The sequence below is a fragment of the Accipiter gentilis genome, chromosome 20 (genome assembly GCF_929443795.1).
Source record: "Accipiter gentilis chromosome 20, bAccGen1.1, whole genome shotgun sequence".
NCBI lineage: Eukaryota > Metazoa > Chordata > Aves > Accipitriformes > Accipitridae > Astur > Astur gentilis.
Genome location: NC_064899.1, coordinates 3,552,699 through 3,578,508, shown reverse-complemented (window position 1 = coordinate 3,578,508; position 25,810 = coordinate 3,552,699). Strand labels below are relative to the sequence as shown.

The following is a 25,810-nucleotide window of genomic DNA, read 5'->3' as shown; positions in this document are numbered from 1 at the left end:
TCAGCTGTCCCACCTGCGTTCCCTTCCAGCTTCTTGTGTGTCCCTAGCCAACTCACTGGTAGGGCAGTGTGAGAAGCAGAGAAGGCCTCAATGCTGGATGAGTGCTGTTCAGCAATAGCCAAAACATCAGTATGTTATCAACACTATTTTGGTCACAAATTAAAAACATGCAGCACATGAACCACTGTGAAAAAAAATTAGTGCCATCCCAACCCAACCCAGTACAATCTACAAAGATGAATTTCCATGTCAGGTAGTAATCACATTACTATAAAGAGCAACAAATAGTGAATTCTTGCCAAAAATAATGAAAACATTTCCTAAACGATTAGTTATGGTTTCTTAAGAATTTCAGTGATGTATATGCAGAGGAATTTTCTTCATTTAAGTTGTGATAAATATGTGTGTGTGAAGTAGTTCAAATCAGTGTATATTAACCAATGTTTTCATTCTCTGTTTATTTCAGATGATGCTAGCAGAATATAAAAGAATTAAACTGAAAATACAACACCCTGTTGAAAAACTGATGGCTCCTCAGTTAGCAAATGTAGATGATACTATCCAGCCGGGCCTAATGTTACTGACCTGGACATCCTTGAATATTGAGAAATATATTAATACAGTTTTTTACAAGCTAGGTAAGTCACTTGCCTCCTTCCATTAACTTATGCTTGTTTGTTTCTATATAAATGCAAGCTATATTATTAAGCTTACTATGCTTTATATGATTTGCACTTAATTGACTTATACATGAAAGAAATCAGAATTTTTACCTGTCCTGTACTTCATGAAACTTTTATATTTTAACAACACTTAACAGCTTTATAACAACAGCTTCTTTTTGTCTTGCATATTTGTCAAATTTTTACTAATATGGATGGGATGGCAGTTAGGATTAAAGCAAGCATAAAGTAGTGTGCAAAAGGTCCTGTGTATTCTGAATTCAAAGAGTGATAGCTACTTTTGAAAAGAGCTCCTAGGTTTCAGACTTTTTGTAATCTTGCCTTTTGTTTCTGTAATGTACAAAAGAAGTTCTCACTGCTCAAGAGCTTTTCATATTAACTTTTTTTTTTTTAACATCAGTCTCTTTAAAACTAATGCACCCACATTTTGGGCAACAGCTTTAGAAAACAGATGATCTTGTAGTCTTTTCAAAAGATTATCAGAAGACTACACCAAGATGCATATTGTTTCTGAAGATACCAAGTTCCTTTTGCTTCAGCTTAATTACTATATCAAACAGATTTTGTTTTTTTGAAATTATGTAACTAGTTATAGTGGGAATTTTCTTTAGTTGAAATGGCAAATTAAAATGCATTTTGGATGCTAACCTGACATTACACTCCATTTAATTTTGAATAATACAAGTAGTTTAAGTCTGGAACAGGCACCTTGCTGCTATTTCAATTTCAGCATTGACAGCGAATTGCTGTTAAACTGTGAAAATTCTAGTGATTGTTTTCTGTTAACTATAATTTGTCTTCTAACTTTTTTTTTGATCTCTAGACATTTTATTTGTCAAAAGCCTCTGTTGCTAGTAGGTTCTCCAAGTGGTGACTAGTTCAAGCTATAGGAGAAGGAGCAGTATTCTTGGACCTCAGTTGCATTTTAATGTCTTCGTATTTGAAATGCATATACTTCAAGCTCATCTCATATATATTATATTTTGCCTATTATCTTTTAGGATATGCATAGCATATGCTAGATGAGCATATGGTATGCAAAAAATTAATTATGATTTCAGTGGTGAATGTTGCCATAAAAGTTTAGATGTTTGAAGTAAGCTGGTTAAGGTGTAGAATCCATATAAAATTAAAGGTGATAGTTTGTTGAAATAAAAATTTAAGGAGGGCTCTGCAAAGACTTGTTTCAAATTTTTAAGCTTGACTTGAATATTCTGTTTGCTTCAAAAGCTGGACTGGAGTTACTGCTTGATCGAGTGAATGACTTGGTTGAATTTCGCATTGATGCTGTCCTTCAAGATATGAATAGAGTGCCACTCTGTATGTTGCCAGAAGATGAACCACTGAGCTGTGAGGAATTTCTCCAAAAGACTAAGGTTATTAGATAAAAGCTTCATAAAGAAGAGTTCAATGACTTTGCATTAAGATATTTTTCCTTTTTTATGAGATAAAAACAGTAGGGAATTAATGAACCATGCGTGGGAAACTGAAATAAGGAAATCCCCATTGCTTGGCTGCAACCTTAAAAAGGAACAAAAATACCAAATGCAAAGAGGTCTGACCTGAGATTTTCTTTTCTGAGTTTATTAATGTCAGGCCAACTACTGTATGATACTTCTTTTATGCTTTGATATCACTCAACTTAAATGTTTTTCCTCTGTGATAGTATCTTTTTTGTCTTTGGTGTTTGTTAGTGTCTTTAAATAAGGGAATCACTCATCTGATGCATGTGAATAGCTCCATAACAAGTGCACTTCGGTGCCTGGGAGAGTAAATATTATGGAAATGATTGAGTACTGAATATCTTTGTTAATCTCAAGGTCTCCTGAGTTGGTAATGGGATATGCAAAATATACTCAGAAATACCTGGGTGAAGGCATTCTGGGAAGAGCCCCTTCCTTCACCCCATCAAAATACTTTTATGTTGAGATGGATTAACTGTAAGCATGTAAGTTATTAGTCAGCTAGAAAGCTGATTTAATATATTTCTGAATTTTATTAAATCTCATTCTTTGATTCCTTCTCCCCTCAGTTAGTAATTTTCTTGTTTATTCTAATCATAAATACAGCTTTTGGTAGATTTTTATCTCCTGTCTAGCTATAAATGGGAAATATGATTGGCTAATACTCCTTATGGCACAACCAAGTAATGTAAAATGGCAGTAATTAAAAGAAAGGTTCAATCTTCCATGTCTACATTGGAAAGTCAAGAAAATTAAGAAGCACTTGCTTTTGGGAGCCCTTTATTGCAACTAGGCTTTATAAATGTTGACCCATGATATTAACTATGGATAAGTCATGTGATTTAGGAAACAAGCCATAGCAATTTTGAAAGATGTTTATGATGTCTTGTTTGGCACAACAAAGAATCCAACACTAGATAGTTTGGAACAAACCAATTTAAAAATAATGTTGTGTATTGACCTTGTTTTTTACAAATCTGAGGCCTTGACATCTGTGTTAATAAAGGCTGCTATGACTGAAATAGACATAAGAACTGGGAAGATAAGAACAGACATTTGTTTTGGTTTGATAACAGGAGCTCTGTATGAAAGGTTCTCGGACTTTACATTTAAAAAGCTCGCTGGTGGAAGACGCTGCTAATGAGCTGATTAACATGTTACTTGACACTGAGGTACAGGCCAGAAAAGAAGATAAGTCAGTTGTAGCCACTGGTGAAATAAGGGGAAAAAACACAGGTAAGAAGATTGAATTGTAGCTCTGTGCTTATGTTTCTTTTGCATGCTGATAGTATGTGTTGGGCGACCTTGTAGCTTAGCTGGCTGAAGTATTAATCAGTACATAATGTCTAAAGACTTTTGTTTGAATTTGCCTGGATAACAGATCACCTAACAATCATCTCTTATCTGCAAAATAGGTCAGTATTATCAGTCTTAATTTGCATGTTGAAATGTTAATGCCATAGTAGCAGCTACTTACAGGTCTTGGTTAATTGCTGGACTTCCTAGAGAAGAAATAAAGAAATAACATCTAAATTTTGGTGATAATCATGCCAGTTTGAACTGAGTAGAGAAGGTGAATAAGAGTAAAAAGACTGTTACATTGAGGTACAGATTACAAATGAGTATAATCTACAGGTCTGTAAAATTTAGCTGTATTTCAGACACCCGTGGAGGTGCTGCTTTATTGTGTTTTCAAGTCCCTTAAGTCAATTTAACTATTTATGATGTTTTAGCAACAGAAGAGGATAGAAGATCAAAAAGCTTGGCTTACACCCACAATTCCAGTGAGATATGGGCTGGACTGTCTTCTCCAACAAAGAGGAAGAGAATGGATTTGGAACTGTTAGAGGAAGAAGCTGATGAACTGCTTTCCTACTTCAATCACTGTAATATTGACGCCCTTTTGAAAGTCACTCGAAACACTCTGGAGACCATACGCAAGCGCATCCATGCATCTTCTGTGATCAACTTCTTAGGTGGCCCTATTGCAGTACTTTGCTTTCTTAGCCTATAAAAAGAAATGTAAATGTAATATCCCAGACCTATAAAAAAAAGAGCCACATACGTAAAAGAGGGGAAAACAAAGGGACTTTGAGCTGTCTTGTCAAATCACAATTGACAGCATGGTATATTTCCAAAGGAATTTTTTTTCCTCTGACAGTAGGAATGTGTCGTTGTGATGCTGTTTCTCTTAGGACTGACGGTACTGTTATGAAGCTGGATACTATATTTGGAGCCGGACTTGATAAGTGGTTACCTGTTTGACCTTGGCTTTTACATGAAACTGTATGAAAAAAAACAATAGAGAAAGAGGTGTGTTCTCTTTCTCTTACTGATTGCGTTCAGATCTTTCTACACATTATGATGGAACACTCTTCTGAAGTGTTTTCTTGTTACGTACTTTTAAGAAATGAAAATAAAGGTATTTGTATTCGGTCTGTATAGCATATAAGGCATACAATATTACGAGATTCTAAGGAGTTTTTGTGCCCAGTTTAATATGCTGACTGGGAGTACAGGCCAGATAACAAAGTTTTCTGCTAAACAGAGTTTAGCTGTGCAGAACAAGTTGAAGAGGAGCTTCATGGGGAGAAATAGCATGGCACTTTGTTTTCGCTTGTGCTGCTGTAGATTATACCAGTACATCTTGTAAATTACTCAGGAATCTCTTTTTTTCCTTAAGAAATTACACTCGATACTCAACACTAGCATATATTTATTGGTTTATAGGCAATTTTATCACAATGCCTAGTTTGATGTCTTGAAAAAAATGTGAACAATGTTTTTTTGTTGTTGTTTTTTTTTTTTTGTCTTTTATTAGAAAATCACAATGCTTCCAAGGAGAAAAAAAGTGCTCAACCTATAATTAGGACTAGTATTAACCTATCTATCCCTAATATCGTCATGATACCCTCTTTGGATGAGGTACAGCAGACACTCAATAAAGCTGTAGATAGTATTGTGAAAGTAATGAAAGGAGTTGGACACTGGAGTAAGGAGAGAATATCCAAGGTTTGTGTCTTTGACAGCCTTACTTAAAACTAATGTTTCAAAACTACTGCAAATAGAAAATGAAATTTTATTTCTTCCCCAGAAGAAAATGTTAGAGAGAAAAGTGTCTGTGTTGCGGTGCGAGAGCAGAGACAGTGATTCTGATGATGGAATGAAAGAGACTGGAAAGAAAAACATCCCTGGTAATGATAAACTCTGACATCACTCAATTTGAATGTTAGGTAAATGTGATTTATACAGAATGCGTTAAAGGATATTAAATACAAAATGCATCCAAAGCGGTAGAATGAAGACTTCATAGATTTTTAAACTACCTCACAGGAGAAATAGGATATAACAAGAATGCCAGAGCTTCTCTTTGTGATTAGAAACCAGGCTTGCCTCAAGATACTTGCCTTTGTGTGGATTTTAGTAAGGGGGATTTTTTTGTGCCTCTGAGTGTTGTACTGCTTTGGGTCCTACCTGCAGCATGTGAAAAGCTGTTAGGGTGTCAACTTGGGCAGCATACTAGAAATTGTGAATGAGTTTGGAAAACAATTACAGTCACTATTGCTACACAAAAGATCTTTCATGATTTGCCAGTGTGGTTTGTAACTTGGCACCTTCAAATGGCATCTTAACACTTGTGCTGAAAATTCCTGTAAGAAGGGTAAGATGAACTTAAAACAAAACCTGGTATTGAATAGAAATGGCTACATTAATTGTAATATCGGTGGAGAGAGGATTGTGTGGAGGATAGAATAGACTAAAGTTTCTAAAAGGATCTTAAACTGTTTTGTAATCTGACATAGAATTAAGTTGTTGAATGCATTAAGTCAGGGAGATTTAAGATGGTACCTTTGGTTGCTGGGTTTTTCTTGAATGAAGTTCTGATTCAAGATGGTTCTTGAATGAATCATCTGAAATGGTTTAGAATCAAGCCAAATTAATTGTTCTACTTCGTACTTCAGGTACTTCAAAAACATATTGAATCTATTTTGGTTAGCTCCCCCTTATACACCTAAAAAGTAGGGAAGTAATACTTGAACTGGCTAAGAAATGAAATTGTTCTTTCAAAACTAAGAATTTCTCTTGCCCAGGATGAAATAAGAAATGATGGTAAGTTCAATTTGTGAACTTATTGACTTTACTTTTATCTTTCTTTCCTTTTGAGAACTGGCTATGATCATCTGCTCGGATTTAATGTTCATTTGTATTTTAAATTCTCAGTTGTGGTCTACCCCACGTTATTTCAGAAAATAAAAATATTTATGGATTTGCTCAGGGCTGACAGATCAGTAAGTCACTTAGGTGAAGTGTATAGGGTAAACCTTGGGGAGGGGTGAGAGAAAATGAAAGATTATATTTGAAAGATTGCAGTGGAACTTGTTCTAAATTTGGCAGAGTACCTAGATGAAGCATTTCCTAAAATTGAGAGGTTTATGAATTTGTGTCAACTATATTGGACACCTAGACTTCTAGTTGCCCTTTTGATTAATAAGAATATATAACTTTAAAATGCATGCTTATTGAAAAATAGGTCATTAGTTCTTGTCTATAGGAATTTACTTGGCCTAAACAATTTGTCTGCCTTAAAACTGCTTTTGTATTTGAATTTGCCTTTATAGATAGTGTGTCAGATGCAGCATCACTCAGTTTATCTGATCCTCTGCAAAGCCAGAACTACTTCAAGAGTGTTTCAGAGAACAAAGAAGTTATTAAATTAGTATCTTTACTCAGCACTGCTATTAATTCTACAAAAAGGGTAAGACAATCGAGATGTTAATTTAATATCACCATCCAAGGAATATTAATGTATTACTTCTAATATCGTTGGGCAATAAGGGTAGGCATTTAAAGCAGTGATTAAACATATGAATGAAAAACTGTAGGTTGGTGGATGGAAGCTATGTGGCTGCAAATTTGCAAATATGCTTTGAAAGTGTAACATGGTTTAAGTGTACTCTGTTCAAAAATTTATGAGGTTTTGAATATTACATGAAGTAAAACTTAGGTCTGATTAAAAACATATCTCCAATTGGTAAAACATCATAAAAAAAAATCTAGGTATAGTTGAGTTGTGTGTATTTAATACTGAACTGGTAGGAATAGTAGAAGTGTGTTAAATACAGTTTTATTCACATAGAAATTCTAATGAAGCCAGCATGACTTCTGGCCCATTATGAAGAGTTTATGAAGGTTTTTGGAAGAAAACTGGCTGTCAGCTTGGCATTTGTGAAGTGCTGCATAGGATTTGCTACTGCAGGTTAGAAGATAGCTTAAGGGATATGCATCATTTCTTTGCCCTTTTATTCTGTGAACTCTACTGAACTGTAGGTATTGAACCGATATTTCTGTGGGGAACTCTTCATCAGTTCCTCCTGGGGCCAGTCCAGCCTTACAATGGAGCCTTGCCAGGTGGAAATTTTTGATTCAAAGCCTTGTAAAGTCAGTGGTACTAACGATTAACTAGCACAATGACATACAGGCTTGTGCTGAAGACTAAGGTGCAGTTGACAATGGTGAATAGTTATCTTGGTATTTTGATACTCAGTATTTTGTAACTGGAAACTTTTACCATTTAGCCAGGTTTAAATGCTTGCAAGCACTATGTTTATGTTAAGTCAGGATGTGGATTATCTCTTGTAGCAGTCGCCTCTCATTTACTTGTTTAATTAGCTGAAGAGATAGTGATTTAACTTTGTCTGACGTTTTCCCGAACTCTTGAGAACCAGAAAAAGAATTCTGTTGCACGCTCCTTAAATGATATTCAAATCAAAGATAACTGAATTGAGTGTACAATTTAATGTTAACATCACCAATGCTGTACATATAAAAAAAAAAATTGTCTGATGTCTTCATTATTCGAGAATGAATTGAGTTACTGCTGTTCTTGTTATGTTGGGCCCTGGAGCTCAGGTGTCACTTGCTAGTCCAATAAGCGGTAGGGAAGAACAAGTGTACTGTATCCTAGTCTTAAAGGAGTATTTTACTTCCCATGGATTCCTAGGATTTTACTGACTGAAGAATGACTTCATTGGAATATATGGTAACTGGTTTGACAAATTGAATGTGATTAGCATACAGTTCCTGGCAAGGCTTGTGATTGCTATTGGGACTTGCTTTAGCATAAATTTACCAGTAGCGTTCCATTTAGTGAAGTGATGCAACCTGCTTCACTATGGAGTTATTAATGTATTCTAACAATGAGCAGATGCTAAGAAATTATATGTATGCTATACATATAATTCTGAGAATCTTCTTTGAACTTCTAATGTGTTTCAGGAAGTTCTTACAGCTTTGGAGCGTTTTAGTTGTTACCACCATATATGGCAGAGCGACAAGGAGGAAACCATTAATAAATTAATGATGGGAAATCCATTACTCTCTGAATTTGAATCTGAAATTCTGCATTTCCAAGACTTGGAGCTGAAAATCGATTCTGAGCCTGAATACATCTGCGTGGGAGCTATTGCACTATACACTGGTAGAGTTCAGCTTTCCACTTCTCTCTAGAGACATATACTTTCTGACTCCTATAGGAAAGAGCAATGAGGCTTAGTTTTGGATGGGTAAACTAGATTAAAGATGGAAAGGAGAAGAGAGAATGTCTGTTTGCTGTTTTGGCTGTAAATGCATGCAAACAGAACACCAATGCAAGGGTATCTGTGAGGCTCAGCTGGAGGTTTTTTTCCCACCTGGATACTTCTGCTACTTACAAGGTGGATGGTAGATGCTTGTCTATCCTTCTGTCACTGACCCCCATAGCTACGTATTTTATGGAAGTAAGATGATGTTCCTTTTCTTCTTCCCTGGCTGCATGTAATGAGACAGCTGAAAAGCCTTTTATTTAACACAGTTAATTAAGTGAAACATGCGTGTTGCTGATTCCCTTTTTGCCATGAAAGCCAGGCCTCAAATCTTTATTTTTTTGTAGCTCGGGTTCCACATCACCTAACTAAATTTTGTATAAGCATTTTACACCATTATAACGGAAAGGACAGTTGGGAACCATGATGGACTGTAAGAAATGCATGCAACTGATTTTGTAGTGGACGTCAAATCTGAGGAAGCAGAATGTTTCTTTCAGTAGGCAAGAGTGTCAACCAAATGTGTTTGCTTATATTTGAAGGCAAAGAACTAGAGAAACAAGCTGGCATTGCAACTCAATGGAGGTGAGGTAGTTCTGACATTTAATAAATCAAAAAGACCATCAGGTGTGAGAGCTAAGCCTGGGAAGTGGCACTGTGTAAAAAGGAAGACACACAAGTAAAATCTGAACAGGGAATGAATAGGTGACAGGGCTGAAATTATATCCAGCTAGAATTTTATGTAACGCTTGCGTTGGCATTGATTTTCAACTCTTCTGTTGAGAACTGTGAGGAAGAAATCTGAATTTAATGGCAGAGCTTTGGAGAAATGGACTGAATTGTTGCAGAAATGGGCAGCAAATCAGCAAGACTTCAATTTTCTCTCTAAATGTTTGTCACTTGGTTCCACTGATGCTACAGATGACTTATAAAAATTAAATGGTTCAGGGACCATTTGGTTTCATTAAATGTCAGATGAAACTTTCTGTTTCTTCAGCTTCCGTAATCAGATCCTTTTTCCTCCACATAATTTTTTTTTAAATATTAATTTTTGAAAAGTTTTTAGACTTAGATGAGAATATTAACCAGTTTGTTAGTGATGTGTAGGACAGAAATGTGTATAATGATACATGAACAAGCTGACAAGTGTGGAGTCCAGCCTCATCTTTCCAGTAGGAGGGGTGATACATTCTGAGAAGATTAGGAAGACTGCAATCCTGAATTGCAAGCAATCCTATAAACCACTCAAAGGTGTCAGTGTGATTTCATCTTCTCTGTACCTGGATAGTCAGACTGGAAAACCAGAACTGGGAGTGAAGAGAACACATACTGAAAAAAGATTAAAAGTACCTCTTAAATATGTACAATATCTAAATAACAATTTACTGTTCAATGTCTTTAGCTGATCTGAAGCTAGCACTGAGAGCAGAAACCAAAGCCTGGATGACTTTGCTGGGGAGTCATTGTAATAAGAAGTACCGAACAGAGATGGAGGCAATTTTCACTTTTATAGAGGAGACTGGCAAGAAGTTAAATCGCCGCATCAAGGATCTGGATGATATAAGAATAGCTATGTCAGCTTTAAAAGAGATCAGAGAACTACAGATCTCCATAGACTCTCAAGTTGGGCCCATTGAGGTAGTTAACAGGAATGTGGCATGTATGGGTACTGTTTCAACAAAGCAATTGTTTTTTGGGTTAAAGCTTAACAAGTGCACTTTGAAAAGGTATGATTTAATGTGTTAAATGTTGGCTGGCAGACCTGTTGTGTTCTGTAAACCTTTTTTGCAGGGAACTCCGATTTGGACAAATGCAAACTTGTTGAGGCAAGAGATGGTTTAGTGGGTAGTGCAGAAATTGAGTGATTTAGGGGACAGGAAGATGAGAATACAGATATTTAATAAAAGAAAGCTTTTAGTACTTTGTGGAGGGGTTCTGTATAGGAAAAGCATTGTTTTTCCTCTTTTTTTCTTTTCTTTTTTTTTTAAGCTTAGTCCACAGAAGAGGAGAAAGCTAATGTTAGGCAGACTATGTGAGAATGGGTGAGAGTGACTGCTTTATCATCTATATCATGGCTTGAAATAAACATAAACAATTGAATTCCTCAATATAGTTCACTTACTAGAATACATTTATTGAGCATGTGACAATGTAGGGGCTTCTGGTCAAATGGGAGAATTAAAAACAAATAGTAACTGTTTCTCCGCATTCCTGACCAGAGTATGGATTTAAGAATACTATAGTTTGGGAAAATGCACTATTGACTAGACATTCAGTAGTATTTGTTTTTCCTAAGACATGTTCATGATTCCTGATTGCATATAATTTTATTGTCAGGGTTGTGTCCTTATTGTTTTAAATTAAAGTAACAACACAGAATTCTTAACTACCAAATAATGACAACTCTAATATTCTGTTTTGGAGACACAAAAACTGTGTTTACTGTCGGACAAATGTCTTGTACCTGTGTTTTCTGATTCTGTTTTCTATGAGCTGAGGTAAATTACGGAATGCAGTATATACTCGTATGTGCAAATAATGAAAATGAGCGTGAAGGCCTTCCATATTTTGCAGAATACAGACAAGAAAGAATGTGTATCTTGGCCTTAGAAGCTGTGAGGGTCTCCCTAGTTGTGTGAAGGAGCAAATACAGGACAAGTAGTTTACAGTCAAAAGCAAAGCTTATCTGGAACCTTCTGTGAAATTGTTGTAGGTAGTAAGATCTCTTAGGAGATGACATTCAGGAAGCTCCTGCTATAAGACCTATCTTGGTTTGCCATATGATGCGGAGCCAAGGCAAAAGCCATGGTAGCCAAGGATTCCTCAGTTTCTAATTATGCAAGCAGAAGCCTCGATTCCCTAAGCACAAGGAGTCATGCTTCAGATTTTTTTAACCGAGGTTGATGTATTTTCCTCACAGTGGGGTGGCAGATAGGTAGTTATGTTTCCATTTTTGCAATTTGTCTGCAAGTTGATCAAACTGGAAAATGTAAATGGAAATAATATCACTTTCTACAAAAATTTTCAGATGAAACTGTTATGCCACAAGATTCATTGCTACCCTACCCTATGTTAATTTACAGTAAGTGAATTTCAGTTGTGTTTTTGTGAAACTTGACTAAAGGTTTCAATATGTGGAGTGTTTATATGTTGGTGATACAAGTGAAGATCAATGTTCTGAGAAAACAAAGGACCGTTACATAAATTTTTAAGTAGATTCCTTATTCTGAATGATGAATAGTTATAACATTTGAAATAGTTGCAACATATTAGTTGTGGTAACTTTTGATGCGGTTTCCTAATTCTTTTTCGTTGAAAACATGATGTAGGGCTTAAAGGTCTTTATGGAATAGAAGTTTGTTTGCTTTGCTTGCTTGAAGGCTTCTGCTTGGATGCTTTCTCACAGCTTACCTCCTGTAATATTCAGCTTGGGTCATAGCAGATAACTGAAGATATGCATCAGAAAAATATTCTTATTAAAATGAAACTAAAACCTGGGGATTTAAGGAGTACTTTAACTAGAAATAGTTTTTTAGGGAGACAGGTTGCACTAGGACAACTAACCTATCAGAAAGAAGAATGCTATGTGAAAGGTAAGGAGTTAAGGAGAGCTAGCTACTTTTCATTTTGATGTTTCTTTGACTTTGGTATTAGTTTGCCAGATCGTGATGATTGCTATGCAAAAAGAATAGATTTTCTAACAAATCATTCTCTGTTCTTAAAAACTTTAAATGTTAGCATACATATATGTGTAAAATTAACTTTAGTTACCATTTTGTGTATCATGATCCAACCTTCTGACAGGAATCCTATGCTATGTTAAACAAATATGATCTTCTTGTGGCCAAGGAAGAGACAGAGAAGGTGGACACTTTGCACTACACTTGGGAAAAACTGCTAGTCCGTGCAAATGAAGTGCAGAATGAACTCATTGCTTTGCAGCCAAACTTCAGAGGAGAGCTTATCAGCACTGTGAAGACTTTTACTGAAGACTGTGCACAGTTCTATTCAGATTATGATCAGGCAAGTGTTTGTAGTGTGTTGTATTAGAGGAGTTTTTGAGGAGCCATGGGAGCGTGGAAAGATTGTGGAGTTGACTAATTAATGGGATGTGCCTCTACTGTCAGAAGAATATGTTTATTCTTGTTAATGTGGTATTTGAGTTTCAGAGCAGGGCATGGTGTTTTTTTGTATGTGACTAAAGTATGTAATGCTGGTAATCAGATCTTAAAGATTAAGACTTGAGACATTTAGGGTTTATGATAAACAGCTAGTTAGCATGAACAAATGTGAAGATGATTGGGATTAATGAGACATTATGTTAGAGTGCAAGAAGCGTTTTCTGATGTTGGATATAAGTACAAATGACTTAAGCTCTTATATTCTTTCTCAGTAGAATATAAATGAGTCAAGCTGAACCAGTCTTGTATCATCTTCTAAGTAATGCTGATTTTACTTGAAAAAGGAGATACCATTGCCTAGCTTTTAGACTGTTATGGAAACTTCTATATTAAAAAGACAATTAATTGCTGCCTTTGTTCGTGGTTTTTTTTGTTTGTTTGGGTTTTTTTTGTTTGTTTTTGTTTTTTTTTTTAAATAAAGTGCTGCTTCTAGTGCTGTGATCTCTTGGTTCTCTTGTTATCTGACATAGGGGTAGAATCCCACAGCCACAAAAATGTTTGAGTTTAGCATTTACAAAATGCTAATTAATTCTGATTAGAAATAACATGTGGCTATTTACACCCTCTAAATATGTTTTTTTGTTTGGGTTTTTTTTTTTTTGTTTTTTTTTTTTTTTTTAGAATGGGCCAATGGTGGTCGGCTTAGAGCCTCAGGAAGCCAGTGACAGGCTTACTATGTTTCAGGTACTGTTAATTCTAAGACATTGCTTAATACTTACTGCAAGTAAACTAACATTGAAGGGTCTGAGAATGAATCAGAGTAGTTGAACTAATCTTCATTGATACCAGGGTTACTGATTGGGCAAAGTCTGTTTTAACTTAATGAAAGCTAAGTTGGTATTTTTTCTATGCATTGGCAAAGAATGCTGGTTAAAATTAGATTTTTTTTTTTTTTTTTACCAGCTAAGAGAATGAAGAGAATGCATAGATAATGAGTAAAAATTACTAGAATCAAGTATCCTGATGAGAGCCTACTCTAAAGTTTAGTGTATTTGCCTATAGACTGTGGTGTTGTTCGTTATTGTGTCTTTTCCTCATGAATACAATTCTGTCCAATCTTCTGCCCCTTTTCTCCCCCCTTTTTTTTAAATAATACTAAAGGTTTCCTTTTAAACTGACTATTTTTCCTATTGAAATGTTTTTTTTTTACCATGATTAATTTCTTTTCCTGTAATGATGACTTCTAATGGTTTTCCTTTTTCCATAGTGCTATTCAGTTGGCTTCCTACTATGTTCCCTTAGTTATATTTCAATTGACAATTAAATTTTGTTTTTCTTTATTGCTTAAACAGTAGTAATTCTTACTTCAACCCTTCGATAAAAGACTTGCACAGCATACTTGGAGAGGTAGAATTTGCTGCATGCACCTTTCTTCACTTTGCATGTCGTGCTCCACCTCTTTCAAGTGCAAGCTTAGCATTTGTTGTTCTATCACTGTGCCACATGGAGTAAATGGCCTCCCTGACAACTTCTAAAGATGCACCTCCAAGCTAACTGGAAGTTAGTTTTCTAATGAAAATTGTTGACAAAACTGTTGACAGTGTAAGTGGCTAGTATCTCCTGTATACCTTTCTAGTATTTACTAGATTTTAATCACTAATGCAGCTCTAAACATAATGCCAGATCTTGAATATTTAGTTATTTAATGTTAGTTTAATCTTTTTCTTTTTCTTTCTTAGAATCGATTTGATAATCTTTTTCGGAAATATATTACTTGTACTGGTGGGGAAGATCTTTTTGGTTTGCCTGTTACTCGGTATCCTCAGCTGCTTGAAATAAAGAAGCAACTGAATCTGTTACAGAAACTCTATAATCTATATAATAATGTCATTGACACAGTCAGTGGCTACTATGATATTCTTTGGTCAGAGTTAGACACTGGAAAAATTAACAGTGAACTTCTGGAGTTTCAGAACAGGTGAGAAACTGCTGCTCTGCTGTGGTAAAGATGCTTCTTAAATATGATTATAATTGATTAGCACCAATAATCATATCTGAGCATATATTTGTTCACTGAAACATGGAAAATGTGAATTTTAATTGAAAAATATATCCCTTACCAACTATATTTTATAAAGGACCTAGTTCAGATTCTAAATTTGAGGATTATTGTTCCTTAGAGAGCTTCTGGGTTAACTTTTTTTTTTTTTTACGAGATTGGAATATATGTTACAGTGGCTATTTATTTTGTACATGAAGGGAAATGTCACTTGTTTGTTGTAATATTACTATTCATGAGACAGATTCACCCTAGATGTTTAAGGCATGTTAGTGAATTGCTGAACAGTTTTCCTACAAAATGGGATATATTGCATGCATAGAAGCTGAACTTTTCATGGAACCAGGAATCAAACGATTGAAAGACTTAAACCTGCATGTGCTGAGGAACAGGGTTTTTCTAGAGCACAGAGCAGTGCATATCATGAGCCTCACCAAAAGATGAAATCAGGATGTAAAGTGGTTCAATTGTTTTTGAAGATAGATTGGACAAAGTGTATTAGAATTATGCAGCTACACTCCTTAAGGGGAGCCTGCAGGTGCCTGCCCAGCTATCGGTCAATGAAATAGCCTGGAAGCAGGTTTTCTCACATACAGAATCTTCAAAATACAGGTAACCTGACTTTGGGAGGTATGTGGTCTGCTGTTAAAGCCATATACTGTGGTTAAATGGGTAACAGAAAGAATATCTGAAACTATTTGAAAAAGCTTGCATTGTTTCTACATAGATGCCGTAAGCTTCCTCGTGGTGTAAAGGAATGGCAGGCCTTTTTTGACCTAAAGAAGACCATTGAGGACTTCAGTGAATGTTGCCCATTGCTCGAGCGTATGTCAAGTAAAGCAATGATGCCTCGGCACTGGAAGCAGATTACGGATCTCACTGAACACAGCTTTGATGTGGAAAGTGAAACATTCAAACTGAGGAACATAATGGAAGCTCCACTATTAAGATATAAAGAAGAAATAGAGGTATTGTGAAGGAAGAGAAATGGGTGCATGAAACAAAACAATCTGCTTGAATAGTGTAGGAGTAACGGTAGTAAGAAGGAAAACAGTGTATTTCTAAAGAAAGAACAGAGAAATAAACTATCACTTCAGTTTTTTGTATAAAATAATGATACCAATATATTAGGGTGTCAACTCCTCTTTCTAAATTATGCAACCTGGCCCAGGAGTTAATTTGTCATGTGCCTTGGTTTGCAACATTAAAGATATGAAAAACAATCACTGTATTATTTATTTCCCTCAAAGCTGGCCATATCATGATGTACTGTACAGGTTATTAGCTATGGTGTTTGTATGTCTGTAGGTCTTTCCACTTGATAAATAGTTGCTCATCAGCCTTACTAGGGTTAAAGGAAATATGAGTTAGATTTGTATACTGGAGACTTGAACCATTCATAGCTTGTTTTGACATCCTATTTATTTAAAAGGATATCTGCATAAGTGCTGTGAAGGAGAGAGACATTGAGCAGAAGTTAAAACAAGTGATAGCTGAGTGGGACAACAAAACGTTTATCTTTGCAAACTTTAAAACCCGTGGGGAACTTCTTTTAAGAGGTGACAGCACGTCGGAAACAATTGCTACCATGGAGGACAGCTTGATGATGCTTGGCTCTCTCATGAATAACAGGTAACAGGAATGGGGGAGAGAGTTAAAAATATCGGGAAGAGGCTTTGTTTTATTGAACAAATCTGTCTTTCACAGAGGAGAAGGAAAATAAACATCTAGATAAAAACTAAGAGCTTGCTTGTCCTTGAACTGTTCATGGGCTAGTTCTTATTCTCTGTATCCCTCCAATAAATTCTTTTGAAAGCATGTGGATTCAGTTCAGACATCCTCAATAATCAGCTGGACAGTTTTCATCGATGCAAGAAAGTGGTGACGAGCATAAAGGGGACCACTGCCTGGTTGTGGCAGGCTTACTACAGGCATTACAGGCACTGCTACTCTGGCCCCAGTGATAGGTTGCTGCCTCATGCCAAAGGTGCTGAAATTGCCAACGAAAATGAGCTTCGGTTTGTTTGGTTTCACATGCCAAAGCCCACAGATAAAATAAGGAACATAGAAGCTGATCATGAGGCAGATGTTCAAAAGCAAGATGTCAGTTGATAAGGACCTCTGGGAGTCTTGCAGCTTACAAGATGCTGCATAGTCCTTTTTTGAAACTGCTTTATCTTAGAGCGAAATTGAAATCTTGCTCCTATTCAGCTTCTATGGGATCAGAGCTGTGCTATGCACCATGTGTACAACGTAGCAAGTTGATTTGGTTTATAGCTGCTAACTAGCTGAATTAAGTGCAGGTTTTTATAGATTTGCTTGACAAAGATACAAACAGTAAAATTATTCCTCATCCTTATGAGTAATGTGGTGGCTTTCAAGACACTTGTTTCCTTCTTGAAATAAAGGAAGTGTCTTCTTTTTATTTTAGATACAACACACCCTTCAAGACACAGATTCAGAAATGGGTGCACTATCTTTCCAGCACAACAGATATCATTGAGAACTGGATGACTGTGCAGAACTTGTGGATTTATTTAGAAGCTGTTTTTGTTGGTGGTGACATAGCAAAGCAGCTTCCAAAGGTTTTCAGACATGCCTTTTTTCACTTTGGTTTTCTACATTTTAAGAATAAAACTTAACTGTGGTGTCATAATTGATGCAGTGACATAAACTTCAGTTTTTGGTACTTAACAAAACTAGTCTTGCTTAGAAATTAGGTTAACAATGCCAACGGAAGTATTGCATTAGGAAGAATAATAAAATTGTGTGAGCTAGTTGATCTTTTTATTTCTAGATTGTAAAATTGTTAACCGATATGTGTTTAAGTGTTGTGTGTAGTAGTAGCTTAGCCTAGTTAGACTAGTTTAGTAGTACCTACTACTAGCCTAGCAGTACCTAGGAATCCTTTTCTTAAACTTTCCTACATAGCTTTTCAAATGAAAAATTAACTTTAGTTTTTAGAAAAAAAATCTTCACATCTGAAGCATGCAATTCGAGCATAATGGGTTTTCTGTCTTTTCCTCTAAGAATGATTGAAAGAGAAAGGAGATAGCAGGCTTGACAGTCAAGTATAAAATAAGCTGTGTTGTGTAAGCAGAAAGATTGTGTTTTTCTAAGCTGGAAAATCTTTAGAAGTTGGACAGAGGGATTACTAGTAGAAGATTACTGGTCACATTACTGGGTGCCAATGCTGCAAGCAAGTGCCTTTTCCCTTTTCTGTCTTCCTTCCTCCATCTCTTCCCTTCCACATTCATCGTCATGTTTCAATAGGAAGCAAAGCGTTTCTCCAACATTGATAAATCCTGGGTGAGGATCATGACCCGAGCTCATGAAACACCTAATGTTGTTCAGTGCTGCATTGGAGATGAAATCATGGGACAGTTACTACCACATTTACTGGAACAGCTTGAAATCTGTCAGAAATCACTCACAGGGTAAGATTACTACAAGACCACAGTCTTGGGCAGATGGTTGCGAATTGCGTAACTAGGGAAAGAGCAATTGCTTGAGTACTGTCCCATGGACTTTGCAAAGATCATGCTCTTGCTCTACTATGAGTTCAGTTGAATTGAGCAAACAAGTTAGTGGGATGATACAACACCTCTAAAGAAATTGCTAGCAACTCATTGATAAGTATTTGATTTGTGACTATGCTGTCACTCACTGTCTATCTCTGTTGCAACCAAAGCTTGTTTCAGCCTAGTTTCAATCCAGAAGGCAGGCTAGATATGTTTGTCTTATTTGGACCCTTCATGTATCTGGGAAGAATTCAGTATGAGACACCTAAATAGCAAGTAACAGACTCAATGTAAAAATATTTTATTTTGGTTTAGTTTCTTTTCTTTTTACTGGTGCTTATGTTATAGCAAATAATAAAAGCTTCCCATGAAGTGATTTTTGAGGCTAGAAGAGTAGCTTTAAAGCAGGTGCTTAACATGAAGGTGTGATGGATAAGAATTGTCGTCATTGCCACTGCTAATATTTGCAGTGATACACAGTGAGAAATGTGCCCTTTAAAGAGGGAAGGATGTATAAATTAAGCTAATTCACTTACCATCTACCCCCTGCCCCCTCAATTTTTTTTTTTTAAAATGCAGGTACCTGGAGAAAAAGCGTCTTCTATTTCCACGATTCTTCTTTGTGTCAGATCCTGCTCTCTTAGAAATTCTTGGCCAGGCATCAGACTCTCACAATATACAGGCACATCTGCTGAATGTCTTTGACAACATTAAAAGTGTCAGGTTCCATGAAAGGGTATGTACTGCCCACACCTCAGTGTTACATTCTTTCAAATTAACCGTGTGTGATACTTGTTAAATAAGAAACCTACCTGGGTGCATAGGGCATTCAGCTGTTTTACCAAGCTTGTCAACTATTTGATGCTGTGTAGGCTTTCTTCGTGTAAGATTTAGTTTCATATCCTCATTTATGTAATAGGAAAACTCTATGTAGAATAGCAAAACAAAAATTTGCACAAGTACTTAGGTTTCAGAAGAAAACAACCAGGTATTGAACTGTCTTACGTGGCTTAATGTAGGCTAGCATCCTCTCAGATAAGCTTTCTGATTCTTTATGACATATTTGTATCTTTAGATTGCCTGTATTTGTACTTTTTCATTCATTTTTTGATTGTAAGAAAAAGCGTATCTAGTCTCTACCTGGTTTAGTTATCCTTAATATCCCTTCAAACATATTGTTTGAGGAACTGTTTTCTTATACCCCTTACAAGAACAGATAGCAACAAAAATTTTTCTTTCCCTGTGTATGTATAAATTTTCTTAGAAATTCACTATCTCCCCATGCATTTGAAATTAGTTTCATTGACCATGTTCCTTTTGTGTTTCCATTATTTTTGACTGTAAGCCTGTAACTTTTCTTAGCATATTAACCCACGAGTAATGGTGGAAGGTTTCCTTTATTGTGACTGGAAAGTGGATGTTGTCATTTAAACTTAAGTGAAATTCAGGGATTGTCAGTGTATTGGGGTTTGTGTCCTTGTTCAGGTGACAGTGTTTTGTTTAAAGCTTTTCTGCATGCCAGAAGTAATGATTTAATTGTTTTTGTATTTCATTTAACAGGTTGGTGTAATTTATTAGTTACCTAAGTAAGTTTAATGGAGTGATGGCAGGAAAATCAGACAGTTATGGTAAAGATAACAATGAATTTATAAATACAAATGTTCTCGCTTTGCTTTTATTAGATATATGATCGTATATTGTCGATTAGTTCACGAGAGGGTGAGACTATAGAGCTGACTAGACCTGTAATGGCTGAAGGTAATGTGGAAGTTTGGCTCAATTATTTGTTGAAGGAATCCCAGCTGTCACTGCATCATGTTATTCGCCAGGCAGCTGCGCACATCCAGGAAACTAGTTTCCAGCTGACTGAATTTCTTTCTACTTACCCAGCCCAGGTAATATTATTGTTAAATCAATGAAGAATTGTTCACAGATATGTAGCATGTTGATGTTTTTTTTTCTTGTCTTTGCTATCAAAATTGGAGCCAGTGTTATAAATGTAAAACTGACATTTAAATTTATCTTAATCACCTCAGTCTTTTAAGTTACAGTTTACGTATCTGAAACCAAAAGAAAACTTACCCTGAAGCTCTTGTTTAAAAATAATGCCAAATGCAGTAAATTAATGCAATGGAGTTAACACTGTTTCTTTACCAGTTTAATACTTGACTGCTGAAGGAAAAGCAGTAAAACTGTATATTTGTTTATATATTCAGGAAGACACTATATATTGGTAAAGATTTGGAGCAGAGGGTAGTGCTGAGGGAAAATTCCTTCCTTAGTAGAAGCTTCTTCACTTGTGATCAGGAATGTTGTTGGAGAAGGAAGAAAGGGTTTGTGAATTATTGAAAAAATATTTTAAATTGAAGCATTAATTATTCACTGATTAGTTATTAATTATATATAAAGCATATTAATTATATATAGTATTTATATATGCTGTAAATTATATTGAACAGTTTTATGAGCAGTGCACTGTAGGCAGTATCTACAAGGTGGAAGTGTGGACTTAATGTTTATGAATGGAGTTGGGACACAAAACAAATGCATAGGTTCAATGATCTCTGTATGGATGAATGAAAAACTAATTTTAAACAAATAGTAGCAGAACCATTTCTTTAGTTTATCTGTGTCTGTGAATGTACATTTTGGGTGAAAGAGAAAAGATTATGAAGCATATACTTTTATGTTTCCTAAGGTTGGGTTGTTGGGGATCCAAATGATTTGGACAAGAGACTCAGAAGAAGCTTTGACTAATGCAAGGTATGATAAAAAAGCTATGCGAAAGACGAACCAGTTTTTCCTGGGTCTTCTAAACATGCTGATAGAGATGACAACAAAAGACCTTAGCCCAGTCGAGCGAGTTAAATACGAGACATTAATCACTATTCATGTGCATCAGAGGGACATTTTTGATGGTCTGGTAAGTATGGAAAAATTTACAATGAGTATGAGGTGGTTTCCACATAAAACAATGTGAAATGACAAGAGGAAAATATTACTGTACCTGTGAACTCCTGCCTCTTAAGCTAAACATTTAATTTGAGGACTGTAATGATTATGTGACCTGGAGTATTATAAAAATGCTGATGTTGCTTCAGTCCATGTCCTAGTTTCCCTTTAAGTAATTCGTGGTTTTTTTGCCCCACAAGCAATAGCAGAATTTTATAATACTTTGTATTGGCCCGCTTAAGTTAGATGCCTCTGTTGCCTGATCAGTTAGGGACTTCTTTTTCCTCACACATTGTGTTGCAGGAATTATCCTTTCTCTGGACTACATTGTGAGTTTTGAGGAGTGAATAGATTGAAGGTAGAGTTATAGTACAGGAAAAAGTTTGAAGTTGGTTGAAGCGGCTATCCCCTCTGTTTTTGTTTCAGTAGCATACCTATTATTACTTAGGGATTTATTTATTCACTTCACACCTTCTCATGCTGCCGCAGGATACTAAAATTAGGAAAATGAAAGCATTTACTGCGTAAACAATCAAACTTAAAAGCTAGCCTACCTTTTTACCTATAGGAAGCTCTGGACCTGACTCTGAAATTAAGCTGAGAAAAGAATTACTGAGGTTTAACCCATTGCTGATAAGCAGGCAACTATCTTTTCATTGTAGAACCAGTTGTTTCAAGTTATAATCATCTTATGTAAAGTATAATTTTTAGGTACAACCTGTAGGACATCTTTTTTAATCCTGTTTTAATATTCAGTTGGTCAACTTTGAATTACTTCCAGCTCTGTTGAATTTTTTTAACTAATATCTGCACCATGACAGTGTCTTGAAATACCTTTTTTCCAATTTGCATGTGTTTCCATGCAATTCTCATGACATTTTTTAAAGTCAAGTATTGCATTACGTGCTTCCTACTCATATGTAAAAATAAAATGGTAGAGATGAGTAAAAGAAATGACAGCTTTAATGTTAACTGAACTTAATGAACTTTGTTTGAGACTTCTGGACTGTTCATTTTTATTTAGAATTTTGACACACTTGTTTAAAGCCTGAAGTTCCTTCGCCTTAGTATGGGTTTCAGGGACAGTACTAACACATTAGCAATTTTTGTGGTAAAAAATCAAGATAGGGTCTCCACTATTCTTGTATAACTAGCTGTTCTTTCTGTCTTTCATTGTGATTGCAGTGCTGCCTTTGCAGTACTACTAAGATGAAGTAATACAAATGCAAAAGTAAATGTTAACCATGAATATCATAGCCTTTTTTTCCCCCTCTTTTCTTAGTGTTGCATGCATATCAAGAGCCCTACAGACTTCGAGTGGCTGAAACAGTGTAGATTTTATTTTAATGAAGACTCTGATAAAATGATGATTAAGATCACTGATGTGGGTTTCACATACCAGAATGAATTCTTGGGCTGTACTGACAGGCTTGTCATAACACCTCTTACAGACAGGTGAAAAAGACTGATTTTATTCCTTTATGCTTTGATGCCAAACCTAGGCTTTCACAAGAGCAATTTAGTCATTCCTTTTGGATGCAAAATAGATCTCTGCAGAGTTTATCCTTCACAGTCTTATCAAAGTCAATAATTTTACATGGAAGGCATTAATATTTTAGTTTCTGTGCCTTACAATACGAGTAACTTTCAGTTCAATTTCTGCCACATGGCAAGATTCTGCCTTTGATCTAGAAGGGTTTTGAAGGAATTGCAGTCCTATTAAGAGAGGGGCCTACCTACCTAACTGGAACAACACAAAGGATGCTTTATAAGCTATCATTGGCAAAATAAAGAGCATTGGGTGGGTTTGATTGGTTGTGGGTTGTTTTTGTTGTTTTGTTTTTTTTGTTTTTTTGTTTTTTTTTTTAAACTATTCCATACAGCAAATTCTAGAGCATCTCTTTAGATGTAATTGTTAGCTGGTGTTTTACTGCATTAGGCATACAAGTTTCATTTATGAAAATGGGATGCACTGTATGATCAAACTTTAAGGTGGATGAGAAAGGAAAGATTAGCTGTCTTTCATTATTGTACTCCATAGTATAATGTAGTTAAGAACTACTTCAGTTGAAGTAATTCAGGAACTAAGCTAACCAAACTAGATTAGGCAGTATCTCTGTATCTGCTTTCTTCCCTTCTCATGATCTTTCAGATTGTTGATTATTGAGGATTATCTGTTCTTCCACTTTATGTATGAAGAGATGAACCTTAGTATTACCTGCATCAGAGGCTGAGTGAAGGGTTTTCCTTCTTACTGATTTAAATTGTAATTAGAGGCATGTAATTTCAGCAGTTTCTTTGTCTCCTTAAATCAGACCTTCCTCATGTAACACACTTGAGTAAGTTTCTCTGGCTGCAGGCCGTTAAGTGATGATAGCCTGTTGCCTTTTAGATGTTACATCACTTTGGCTCAAGCTTTAGGCATGAGCATGGGTGGAGCACCTGTGGGACCTGCAGGAACTGGAAAAACTGAAACCATCAAAGACATGGGACGGTGCCTTGGAAAATATGTAGTGGTCTTCAACTGTTCAGACCAGATGGATTTCCGAGGACTTGGGAGGATCTTCAAAGGTAAGATGTTGGCCAAAAGGGTCAACTGTATCCTTGGGTGCGTTAAGCGCAGCATAACTAATTCGTCAAAAGAAGTGATTGTCCCACTGTACTCAGCACTGGAGTGGTCTCATCTCAAGTACCGTGTACAGTTTTGGGGTCAACAACGTAAGAAGCATATAAAAATAATAGAATGTGTCCAAAGGAGAGCAACAAAGATGGTGAAAGAATGAGAAGGCATGATTTACAAGGAACAGCTGAGTGTACTGGGTTTGTTCAGCTTGGAAAAGGAGGAGACTGAGGGGTGCCCTTGTTGCTGTCTACAACTTCCTCATGAGGGGGAGCGGAGAGGGAGCTGCTGATCTCTTCTCTCTGGTGTCTGGTAATAGGACATGAGGGAATGGCTTAGAGCTGTGTCAGGTGAAGTTCAGATTGGATATTAGGAAAACTTTTTTCCCCAAGGAAGTAGTCAGGGACCGAAGCCTGTTGGTGTTCAAGTGGTGTTTGGACAACACTCTTAGATGTATGGTTTAACTGTTGAGTAGCCCTGTATGGAGTCAGGATTTGGACTTGATGATCCTCATGAGTCCTTTACAACTCAAGATGTTCTGTGATTATATGATTCTATGGACTATGTGAAAGTTACAAATGCTAAGAGAACATCTTTATAAAGCAAGGTCAACAAATAATCAAAGGTGGTTTTCAGCCTTTTAATTAATGCAAGTAATTAGTATCTTATGAATGTAAAATACATTTGCAACATGGTCTTCAAGGAATAGAAATGTGTGAAAACATAAGACAGTTTATGAAAGGATACAAAAAGACACTTGAAGTAATTAAGGAGGATGGCAAGTACAAAAAGAAAAATCTGTGAAATTTATTTCTGAACCGGTGGAATGTGTTGGATTCCGATTTCAGTATTTCGTCTCCTTCAAATGTCAAAGTTTTTATCAGTTGAAGGAAGTGCATGAATAGTGCTATATATGTTAAAAACAATTGGCACAGCTCACTGCCGTTAGATGCAGATGACTTTTTTTTAGGCACAAGAAATTGATACCTCTCAGTCATGGCAGATGTTGAATTAGAGCTCAAGTGGAGGTCCTTGACTCTTGTATTGTTGCAGGTGACTGTGTTGATGATTTTTTGTTTTGTTTTCCCCAAAATATACGAGAAAGAATGCAGTTGTGGCACAGACTGACCCCTAACTTCTTTCTAGGTGAAGTCAACTTTATTATTCATTTTAATCTGTGTGATAAGCTATTGACAACCCATCATATTTTCATAGACTTATTGCAGGGATTTTCTCTGGGGGTAGGGAGGACCAGTAAAACATTCAAGATGCTGAGAGAAGGAGCAGAAATTGAAGGATGTAGTATCCTAGACAAGCTTGAGGACTTCTGGAATTTTGCAACTTCTTGCTTAAAAAAGAGTTAAACTCTTCTCCTTGACTCTTTCCCAACCCTCAAAAATAAACTTTTTTTTTTTTTTCCTGAGGTAGATTAACCTGATTTTTGGCTTATGAATTGCACCAAAAAAGGGTTAACAACATAATGGTCAGATGCTTAGTTGCTTTTTCTCTTTGAAGGTCTTGCTCAGTCTGGCTCCTGGGGTTGCTTTGATGAGTTCAATCGTATTGATTTACCAGTACTATCGGTAGCTGCACAGCAAATTGCAGTTGTGCTGACGTGTAAGAAGGAACGTAAGAAAAGCTTTATTTTTACTGATGGTGATAATGTGGAAATGAACCCAGAATTTGGCATCTTTCTTACTATGGTAGGTATTCAGTAGGTTTCTAATATGCCAGTGTTGATTGTACAATAATCGCTTCTAACCTGGTGTGTTAAGTGTACTTGCTAACTCTGATTGTCACTCCGCTCTTA

General features: G+C 36.0%; 1 protein-coding gene across 1 annotated transcript in view; it reads left to right on the top strand.

Moving 5' to 3' along the window:
- DNAH5 (dynein axonemal heavy chain 5) overlaps positions 1-25,810 on the top strand; it is a 124,420-nt gene that overhangs the window by 29,419 nt on the left and 69,191 nt on the right. Inside the window, exons 18-39 of the mRNA XM_049823756.1 lie at positions 467-638; positions 1,914-2,059; positions 3,223-3,382; positions 3,880-4,122; positions 4,968-5,158; positions 5,241-5,340; positions 6,778-6,902; positions 8,423-8,624; positions 10,130-10,365; positions 12,532-12,750; positions 13,530-13,592; positions 14,588-14,826; positions 15,635-15,875; positions 16,340-16,539; positions 17,339-17,492; positions 18,181-18,344; positions 19,008-19,164; positions 20,111-20,323; positions 21,127-21,351; positions 22,663-22,835; positions 23,773-23,951; positions 25,516-25,703. Coding sequence (XP_049679713.1) covers positions 467-638; positions 1,914-2,059; positions 3,223-3,382; positions 3,880-4,122; positions 4,968-5,158; positions 5,241-5,340; positions 6,778-6,902; positions 8,423-8,624; positions 10,130-10,365; positions 12,532-12,750; positions 13,530-13,592; positions 14,588-14,826; positions 15,635-15,875; positions 16,340-16,539; positions 17,339-17,492; positions 18,181-18,344; positions 19,008-19,164; positions 20,111-20,323; positions 21,127-21,351; positions 22,663-22,835; positions 23,773-23,951; positions 25,516-25,703 — 3,990 coding nt within the window. The remainder of the gene's footprint in view (positions 1-466; positions 639-1,913; positions 2,060-3,222; positions 3,383-3,879; positions 4,123-4,967; positions 5,159-5,240; positions 5,341-6,777; positions 6,903-8,422; positions 8,625-10,129; positions 10,366-12,531; positions 12,751-13,529; positions 13,593-14,587; positions 14,827-15,634; positions 15,876-16,339; positions 16,540-17,338; positions 17,493-18,180; positions 18,345-19,007; positions 19,165-20,110; positions 20,324-21,126; positions 21,352-22,662; positions 22,836-23,772; positions 23,952-25,515; positions 25,704-25,810) is intronic.